Source organism: Vigna angularis, chromosome 9 (assembly GCF_016808095.1).
Source record: "Vigna angularis cultivar LongXiaoDou No.4 chromosome 9, ASM1680809v1, whole genome shotgun sequence".
Lineage (NCBI taxonomy): Eukaryota > Viridiplantae > Streptophyta > Magnoliopsida > Fabales > Fabaceae > Vigna > Vigna angularis.
Window position 1 is genome coordinate 23,872,208 of NC_068978.1, and position 10,876 is coordinate 23,883,083.

The window sequence follows — 10,876 nt, forward strand, 5'->3', positions numbered from 1 at the left end:
AATATTCAAAAAATAGTGTACTTTAACTATTAATAATATTGTGGTGAGTACATGAAATATTCAAAATCAATTACTTTTAAAGAATATATTCCCAATAGTAAACAAACATGAATATACTATTGCTTGTTTTCAAATTTCCAAAAAGTATTTCTAAATTAAATTTTACAAAAAATACTTTTATAATCTTAAGCAACCAATAGTCATTATATATATATAAAAGAATTTACAAGAAAATTAATATGATGCTAAAGGTATGAATTAATTTTCTGACAAGTCATTCTTGTTAAAAAAAATTGTGTCTAACTAATTATCTTTAAGGAAATTATCCTTTATGTATACACTTTAAATGAACACTTAGATAATTTAATAGATTTGAAATCAACTTCATATTTACATACTTTTATCTTTATATATTAAGTTTACTTTTATTACGAATTAAAATTATTAATCTAAACTTCATTTATATTCATGAATATTAAAGCATAAAACAATTTTAAATATGGACAGACAACAATTTAATTTTTAACATATAGTTTGTTTAGAGATAACCCATAATTTTAATCATGATAAATAATAATAAATTTCAAAATGCAAAACGACAAAAACTAGATGGCACATAATGAAGATATACTAATGATTAGAAATAAAAAAACATAAGTGTAAAATGTAAAGATCTAGAAAATGACATTTTAAAAATGATAGTAATTTAAAATTAGTGAGACTTAATTATTATAATATTAATAGGTTTTAATATAAATAGTTTTGTTAGGAAAAAGTTTTATTATTTTAAAACATACTCTCTTGAAACCACTTTCTTTTGGAGTTTTCTAACTTCTTCTTAGGAGTTATTATCATATGTTTGTCTTATTGAAGAACCAAAACCATAAAATTGATCCTACATCAAGTTTTTCAATTTGAACCAATCAGTTTCTCTATTTGAGTAAGTTGAGTTTCAACCAATTTTTCCTTAGTCTTTTGTATTTGTTACATGTGGGTCCCACTTAGCTTGCATGGGTCTTTTGAGTCATCATATTTACTCTTTGCTTATCAGTGGTTCTAACGGTGTACCATGATCGTATTTCTGTTATCCATAGGAGCAAATAGAGTTTCATGCGTGTTTAGAGTTGTTTTAACTTTCTAAAGCATTCAGGTAAAGAAAACTAATTATCTTGCTTTAGTTTTATAGATTGTTTGATAATGTTAAATTCCATGTCTAATTGGTCTATAATTTGTGATTGAGCTGTTGATAACTATGATCTTTTGAGATGGTTGTGGTTTGCTTGAATTTGTCCCTTTGTTGTTAAGAAATTGAAGAATCCATCCATTTGAACAAATTGATATGCACTCTAACATTGAAACATGGTTTTTTACTAAGCACTGAATCAAGAATACAAATTTGATAGGTCCTTGGTTTTCCAAATTAGATAATTTAATGTGCAAGTTTTTTAATTTGACATTGAGCACAAGTTTGGTAGTAAAGGTATGGAAGCATTTCAGCTTCAGACCATTGAATGCTACATACTTGGTTAATAGTGGAAAGGTAGATGGGGAGTGACTTTGTATTACAAGAGGCTCTGCTAGTGGGTATACCACCTTAGTTGCCTTGCTTTTAAAGAAACTTTTAAGGCTGGTGCTTTTCTGTATGGTAGTCTAAGTTTGCTTGGGGAAAAGATTTTGGGCTTAAAGAGGCATTTAGGGAAGGTTGTTGGCTCTTGTTGGATGAGCTTTATCTTAATCAACAATTTGTTTTAGAAGATCTACATTGTGAAGGCCATGAAAGCAAAAGTACAAGAGCTACCAAAACAAGTGTTGGTGCAATGGCAAAAAGGGCAAGTCAAAAGCAGTCATGTGGGAAGATGCAACTTCCTCAATTCAACCTTGAGGACAAGGTTGTTCTGCAACAACGTGTAATGATAGGATATAATGTGTATGAGAGGATGAAACAAATTAAAAAGAAGTTATTAGTTAGGTTGTTAGGGTGAGCGAGGTTTCCTTTATATAGTTGGGGGGTCGTGGTATGTAGGGGACTTTTGGATAATTTTGTAGATTGAGCTTGAGCTCTTTGTGAAGGGAAAACCTTTGGAGAAGAGAGTGTTCTCTTATTTTTGTGTTCTTTTGAGTCTATACAATAAATAATATTACTCTTCTTTCTCTTTTCAATTATGGGTTCCTAACCGATTATCACTTTGTAGAATATAAATACTACTACGAGTGTACACTTTTAATGAAGTTCTATGTCAAAGCATGTATCTAGATAATTGGATCTAATGTCACTTGTTTATGTGTATATATATGATTTCTTGTATAATCCAAAATTAGATTTTATCTAATGTGATTTAATTGTATATGAAAACTCTTTTGGTACATTAGTTTATCATTTCTTCTCTATTGTCTATCTATTTGTTTTTTTTTGTTGCAATGATCACCTTGAAGGTGGAAACAAATGAAGATGTTTTAGTTGATCCATGAGAGAGATGATACAATGTAGTTAGATTTAGTTATATCATATACAAGCTTTATTCTTGAAATTATAGTTTTCGGTTGTTTATATAACTTGTTATACTCAATACATGCTTTATGGATGATTCTAATATAATAATTATATTTCTATCTCACTTGCTTATTGATTATTATTTATATAACTTTTATTTAATAATTTTACGATTGAGATATTACATAAAACATCTACTACATGTCATTAAAAGATAAGTTGCTATTCTATCCACTTAGATACCACAAAACACGATTTTGAATTACTGGTTGGTATACTTTTCATCAACATTGGCTCGCGGATTTCCAAATAGATTCTTACGAAAGGAAATTCTAGAGTTCATATCATAAGTTCAATTTACTGTTGTCAATACTATAAAAGGGAATTCTAGAGAGATATAGCAAGTTGACTACTATTGTACTGTTACAAAAGGGTTCTGGGAACATGGGTCATTTTTCCATGTTCGAACTAGGATCGAGATCTATGATGTGATACAATCAAGCGCTGAAATAAATTTGACTAGATCTTTGGAATATTATGTTACCTTGAAACAAGGAATAACAGTCTTGTAAGTCAGGTTTTATCAATTTTCAAGTACTCCGAGATTCTTTAGTTGTTTTTTAGTACTCAGAATTTTGTATTGAAAAGTACCAAGAATATTCCTATAAAGAAGTACAAGGATAAGCAAACACTCATACATTGTACGCTTAAACGGAGTTCTTGGTTCAACTCAACCACTAAATCATAACATCATACTTGTGGGTCAATTTTCTATCACTCCAAAATGTTATATGATCCCCCGTTGATTCCTCATCGCTAAAATATGCTTCCATGTTTTCTATTTTTTCAATTGCTTCGATGACTTTGTCAATAATAAATCCATTCTTCCTAATTGTAGGCTTACATCAATTTTAAAAATCTTATAAAATTACGTACAATTTAAAACATCTAGAAAGAAATTATAAAGAATTAAAAGCATAAATATGAATTTTTTATTCAATGGTATTATTGAGCTACATTATTATTTATTTTGGTGTCTATAATCTTTAACATGATTTCCAAATCATTTATTGAACATTGATGATTATAGGGCATCCCTCTTCAGTTAATAAATAACGACCATTGCATTATCTATCAAAAACGAGCTGTGATATTGGAAAACAAAGCCTTGAAGTCCTTCGTTGGGGTACCCACTCCCTCAGGTTTTGATGCCAAGTCAAATGCCTTGAATTTGACCTCAAAATTCAGTGCCTGTCAAACGAGTTGACTCAAAATTCGATATACAAATCTCGTAATGAGTTGAAAACAGATTATGGTTGAATTTTTATGACACATGGGAAACTAATTATTTTTACTGGTGAACGAAACAAAAAGTACTATAAAGAACTTTGGTTAGAAAACTAAAAGTGAAAAGCTTTTACTTAATATGTAAAAATGTTTTCGCTTGTGATTTTCTAAGGGTACTTTCATAAGATATCTAATAGAAACATCTTTTAATTCCTTGACCAATGATGGTTAGCAAGACCTTATAAAAAATTATATACCTGAATGCAGACTTCGGCAACATCAGCTCGAGGAATGGTTTTGGTTTCAGTCTGAAGAAGCTCGTCATCTTTTCCCACAATGAGTTCCCTAATCCCTCCTTCTTTATCTAGCAAACCACCGGGCCTGATTCAGCACAAAACGTGAGGAAATATTATGCAGATGGACACAATTTTGAAAAATGTTCAAAAAAATGTCACTCCAAAAATTTTAAATTTACATCGGCAACAAGAATATCAATGTATGTCCAAGACCCGGTAATTATGTAGTAGATATAAAGCAAATGAAATCGTATTTGTATTGCTACGCATCAGATTCAAATGGAGTAATGTAGGCACCAAAAGAATTAACAAATATCAATGTTGTTCCCTCAGGATCTTCAAAAGCTTTCATAAACAAGACACGGCATCAAGTATCAATATTCTCTTAATATTGCTAGATAATGCACTCAACCAAAACAGATATCAAGATAAGGTTGTTGAGTTGATTCAAGAGAATGGGTCAATATAGTAAAACAAAACAGAGAGAAACGTAGGACAAACAATACTTCTTGATATGGATAGAAATTAGTGTACCTTATGATTGTGTATGTAAGACCAGAATCAGCCAGATACTGTTCAGCCTTTCGCTTCCAAATCTGAGATCAATATAAAACTATAAGCTGCCAATGAAAGAGGAAACAAAACGATAGAGGGGAAGAGAAAATGGCACTATCTTTTAACTAAATCGCATTATGCTAAGAAATGGAACTTAAGCTCCATTTATTATAATAGAAAAACAAGGCCATGAGATTATGAAAGAATTCAATTAATAGTATAATAGAAAATATGACCAACCAATATATTCCCATTTCCCAAGCTGTTCAGAGGATGATTAGTGTTTGTTCCACCCATAGACCCAATCAACACAACATGCTTCACTCCTGCAGCCTTGGCTATTCATAGAGGTAATACAGTTTCAGTATCAAAAGCACGGATGAATTTGTAGCATGATTTACAACAACAACAAATGGAATGAATGCAGATTCTTACCAGCCTCTATTTGATTCTTCTGGCCAATCCAGTCAACCTAAAATATAAATGAGTAAGCTATAGTATTAATAAAACAATATACATATATAAATAAACTGAGCATGCATAAGGAATAATATGTAATGGCACCTGTTCAGGATATGCACCATCATCAAAATAGAACTCAGGCCTTCCACCTTTTGTTGGATCAAACCCGGGCTTCATTTGTGGAACTGCACTTGTGAGGATTATGAGAGCATCTATACCTTGAAATGCAGGAGTAATACTTTCAGCATCTCTGATATCCCCAACAAAAACATCATTTGCACCGCCAATTTTCTGTTTACTTTCTTCTGTTCTAACAAGGCCTCTGGTAACATACAGATTTGGCCTCTCTTTTAATTTTTTATACACAATTTGTCCTGAAATTATCCAATGAATCACATTGAAAATTGTAAATTAGGGAGAGAAAAGGATAGTGTTCCTCACATTATCATACAAACAGAGGTTAAAAACTGTAATCATGTAGTCACGAATAAGAAGCCATGATTTCAACTTCCAAATCGAATGATAATGAAGAAAGAAGGTTGACTTTTACGTAGAATGAGAACAAGCTATTGTAATCTTAAGCAATCTTTACCCTTGTATTTGTGAGGTAGAACATTGTTCGTGTTTGATAGCAACATAAAAGAGTGTTTATCATCTTGTATCTGTTTTAGGATTTTATTTAGTAAACCAATGATCCTTTGATCCCATTTTTTTGAAATCAAAGTGTTTTAGTCAAGAGTGGTTGGATCCAAAGAATACTCAAGTCTTAACCAAGAGGGGTTGCGATCTAAAGAATATTCATGCTAAGCTAAAAGTGATTTGACCTATTTTTCACACAATTCATCCTTTCAAATCATATATTTAACACTTCCCCTTTTAGCTAGAACATATGTATCATGAGTCAAGTTAGTTAAAAATGGTCAAATAGCACAGTCGCTGAAAGAGACAAAAAGAGTAGATGTTTAAACAGTTACTAGAAAGAAAAAAGCAAATTCTCAGATAATGCAAAGGCAGCTTGAAACCAAAAATGAGTAGAGGACACAATAGCTGACAGAAAGCAAGAATGCTCAGAGCACACGGTATTGAAAAGTAAAATTTCTCAAAGGGCACGGTAGCAATTGGAAAGCAAAATTGCTCAAAGAACACCACAGGTGCTAGAAAGAAAAAAGGGACAAAGGTAGGTAGAAGAAAATACTGCCAAAAATGTTGTCATAAATAGTATTTTCTGTAAAATTATTGATGGTAAACAGTTTTCGCTGGAATAATGTATACAATAAACAGTGCTCACCAGAAAAACTGTTGACAACCGTCATGCCAAAAAAACTTCGAACCAATAGTGCTTCTCTTTATAGAATTGTAGCAGAAATTTGATTCGAGTTTCATATATATTTCAAGATCACAAATTGTGATTGAAGCATTTCATTCAACTTTCCAATGACTATAAAACCTCCATTAAGTTCCCTGTCTTTGTATAAAATGGATTTAAGAAATCTAAATCACTAAGGGACTGAACATGGACTTTCTATAAAATAGATTAATGAAACATAAACCACTGAGGTGCTGAACATGTTTAAAAAATCTAAACCACTGAGATTAATAAAATAGATTAATGAAAAATAAAATGGATTTAAGAAATCTAAACCACTGAAGTACTGAGGCGCTGAACAGATTCACTCTCTATAAAATGAATTAAAGAGCTGCTGAACATGTTCACTTTAATACATAGCTGACCCGTGTTTCATTGAACTTGCATTTCTCTGTTTCACTCCTACTAAAGGGAAACCCCTCATCTAGAAAGCCTTACTTTACTTAGCAACCCAGGTTCAAAATTTCCTTGTTTTCATCACTCTTAAACCTGAACCCTATTATCTATTAAAGACATGATTTTTCTCTCAAAGACACCCAAGACCAAATTATGAAATCAAAGTCGACAACTGATGTTTGAAACACTACATGTCGTGAAAGTGAGACCAGAAAAAAACAGGATTTGATGAATCTGTTCTTTAATATTTAATCAGTGCTAACGAACACCCTTAACTACTGAAACAAGGACAATGATACAGGTTTTATGTGTTTAGGTTACTATATCCACATATTTAATATTCTACCTCAAGCAGACCCAAATCCTACTCCTTATTTCAAAATGATATCAGATGAAGAAAACTCTACAACCCTCTTCCACATTGCAAATAAAATCATTAAAACATGTAGTTAAAAGGATTTGCAAACCAATGGTTTGTGCAGCTGGTGAAATTTTTAATTTATTAAATATTAGCTAATCTCTCTGACAATTACTATATGTCTTTAATCCGACCAATTATTACAAGTTCATTATTGTTCATTTAAATTTAAAATTAATTTTTAATCATATAATATGAAAAATCTTGTGTATAAACCCCAAACTTGTTCCTGTATCAACATTCTCTAACAAAATTCTCAACAATCCGAAATACAGATAACCATAATGCAGACAAATCACTAAACCTCAATTAAAATACTAACAAAACAGATTCGAAAAAGTAAGCGAGCACCTGTGCGGCCACCAGATCCGGTTACAAGCACGGTTCTTGGGGACAAATCAGCCATGGACGTAACAGTAGAGTGTAATTGGTACTGTGAATGTGTTGAAAATGGTAAAGACAAAAGGGAAATATAAAAGGAAGGAAAATAGATATTTAGAAAAAGAGTCTTAACCAACAAGAAAAGAAACACAATGTACATATGTGGAAGTGAATGTCTGGACCGCTTTAACTTACTGCACCAAAGAGTAAAAAATCTTAATTATTCCTTCTGTGTATAAAATATTCAAATTAATTATTATTGTTATTATAACTTTATAGTGAAATAGTTTTAAATTTAATATAAAATTAATATTTAAAATTATATTTCATAGCGAAATAGTCTTATAAAAGTAATATATATAAAATTTTAAACATTTGATGAAGAACATTTTATTTTTAAAAAAAATTAACATACTCCAAAGAAAACCAAAATTGGTTATTAAAAACAGCATTAGTGTAATTATGGTACTGACAGGTTAGTTGTGGTGTTTATTACGGCACTGATAGGTAGGTTGTAGTGTTTATTACGACACAGGTAGCTAGGTAGGAAAGGTGAGGCTGTGGTGATTGGGGATAATTGGGTTAGATAATTAAATAAATAACTAAAATTAAGGAAAATGAATGTTAGAATTCGGATTATATGGATATCTAATTCATTTAAATTTATATTTTAATATATAAAATTTAGTATTAAGTTATATAAAATTACAGTTTATTAAGTTATATAAAATTACAGTTTATTATAATAATTATTTCTTTAATTAAAGATTTACAATTTATGCCATTTATTAAAAAAATAATACTTTTTTTTTGTTAAAAAGATTTAATTTAATATGAATTTACAATTCATTAAATTAATTTATAATTTAAACAACTTGAATTGATTAACTTAATAAATTAGAAGATCAGATATAGATTATAAAATATTAAATTTAAAATATAGTAATTAGTCAACTTGAATATGAATAGATCTAATCCTATGATGCTCCCTCTTACACGTTACACGATAGTGTCTATTTGTTATTAGTTTTTTTTTTAAAGTAATTTTTTCTTGTTGAATAGATATTATTCTTTTATATTTGTCAATATATATGAATATTTATAAATATTTTTGTATTTTAGTTTATCAAATTTTAAATAAATTATTTAAAAACAAATTTGAATAAAAAATTAATTTCCAATATAATTTATATCTCAATAAAATATTAATATAGATAAATTTAGTATTACTCAAAAATATATTTAAATAAGTTATGTCAAAATATAAATTTTAAAAATTAATCTTTTACGGAAAAAACTCCATTTCAAATATTTAAAGAAAAAAATAGAAATATAGAAAATTAAATTTTAAATTATTCTTATATGATTTTTTTTCACTAGTCATTTTATTTTGATCACTTCAATTTTAAAAAAAAAATACACAAACAAAATTAATTTATAATTATTATCAGGCTTAATACCATTGTTGGTCCCTATTTTCGTCAATTTTATCCGATGTGAGACTCTTTTTTTCAAAGAAACGGGACGAGAAGGAAGTCTACAAACTCAAGAAAGCACTTTATGGGCTTAAACAAGCTCCAAGGGCATGATATAAAAAAATAGAAGGTTATTTTCTCAACGAGTGTTTTAAGAAGTGTGACTTTGAACATGCTCTTTTCCTTAAAAATGAAGAAGGTGGTAAGTCTTTGATCGTTAGTTTATATGTGGATGATGGCAATCTCCTTGGCTAGGTTGGGCCAAAGCTAGGAGATGTGCATGGAGGGGTGTTCCTTGGATTAATGGTGCAGAAATGTGGTGGTAAATGGTCCAAGGATGATGAGCTAATGTATGAATGGTGTAGAAGCTCAAAGCCTCTAGGAGATATGATGGTGGTGTTGTAGTGTTTGGTGGCTCCAAGAGAGGTTAGGCCAACTCAAGGAGGACGGTGACTAGAGGGGCCTCATGGGTTGCTCTAGTCTTGATCTAAGATGAGTAGTATGGACAAAAACGGGCAGAATAACATTACTCAACATTAAAGATGAAATACAAGGGTGGAGACACCTCTATTTATAGGCCAAGGGTATCTCCTTCTAACCCTAAAAACATGATCTCCCACCTTTGTTCTCATTGGCAAAAAATGAGACCTTCTAAGGAGTGGACAAGTGTCCACAAATCCTCTCCAATGATAGGAGGACATGTGGCCACTCACAAAACACAATCCTCTCCTTTCCTAGAGTGCCATGTGGCCACTACTAAAAGCAAAAACTCTCCACTCCTAAGGTACCATGTGGCTACCTTTTAAAAAGTAAATCCTCTCCAATGGAAGCATGACACATGGCACACACTTTCCACTTGGTTTGGATGTCTAACTTTTAAGGAAAATCCTATGCTACTTAGGCCTTAATACAAGCCTTAAACAAACCTACACTACTCTTCAATCCATGCTCCATGATGGCTCCAAAGGTGGCCTACAAGGTAGAATTGATGTTATCTTCATGGATGGCTTCCACTCTCTTGAAAGTGCTTGACCATGGCTAGGGGATTTTCCATCATTCCCTTCCTCTTGAGAAAAGTTCAAGTAATGGAAAACTCCCTTCATCATCTTAGTCTCAATCTTAATTGTGGGAGTGGTAGGAGGCTTTAGTAACTCTTCCTTTTCTTCTCTTATCTCAATCTCTTCTTTTTCTCTCTTTTCTTTCTCATTCCTTTCTTTTATCTTTTTCTCTTCATACTCTTTTCTTCTTTCCTCCTCCTTTTTCTCTCTTCTTACTTGCTCCTCTTTCTCTCTTTGTTCTTTCTCTCTTTTCTCATGCTCCTCTTTCTTTCTTTGTTCTTTCTTCCTTCTTTTGTCTTCATCTCTTCTTCTCTTTATCTTCCTTAAATCCTTTTGGACTTTTTCTTGTTTTTCATTAAGGATTCTAAGCTCTTATTCTAAGGTAGCAAGATATTGTTTTCTTTCAACTCTTTTCTATCTCTTTCATCTCACATATTAGCTCTTGGTTTATTACAAGGAAAGAAGAAACAAATTTTCTTCTCATGCATGCTCTCAAGTCACACCAATCTTTAATGGCAGATTTTCTACCTTTCTCAACCTTAGATTGTCTTTGATTCCACCATTCACTTGCATGTCCTACAAGCCTAGAGATGCATAAACTAAGTATATGATATTTACCATGCCTAACTAGGAATGGATGAAGTTCTTCTATTCTTTTCTCCCATGCTAGGTATGATAATGCATTAGTATT

The 10,876-nt window shown here is 31.0% G+C and overlaps 1 protein-coding gene across 1 annotated transcript; it reads right to left on the reverse strand.

Moving 5' to 3' along the window:
- Nucleotides 1-3,460: 3,460 nt before the first annotated feature.
- Nucleotides 3,461-7,781, reverse strand: LOC108346368 (uncharacterized protein At5g02240). Its single transcript, XM_017585448.2, has 7 exons — nucleotides 7,623-7,781; nucleotides 5,194-5,465; nucleotides 5,065-5,101; nucleotides 4,870-4,967; nucleotides 4,609-4,670; nucleotides 4,036-4,159; nucleotides 3,461-3,742 (listed from the first exon to the last, which is right to left on the reverse strand). Exons 1-7 carry the CDS (start codon nucleotides 7,675-7,677, stop codon nucleotides 3,626-3,628), a joined length of 765 nt encoding a protein of 254 aa, XP_017440937.1. The 5' UTR covers nucleotides 7,678-7,781; the 3' UTR covers nucleotides 3,461-3,625.
- Nucleotides 7,782-10,876: the final 3,095 nt, after the last annotated feature.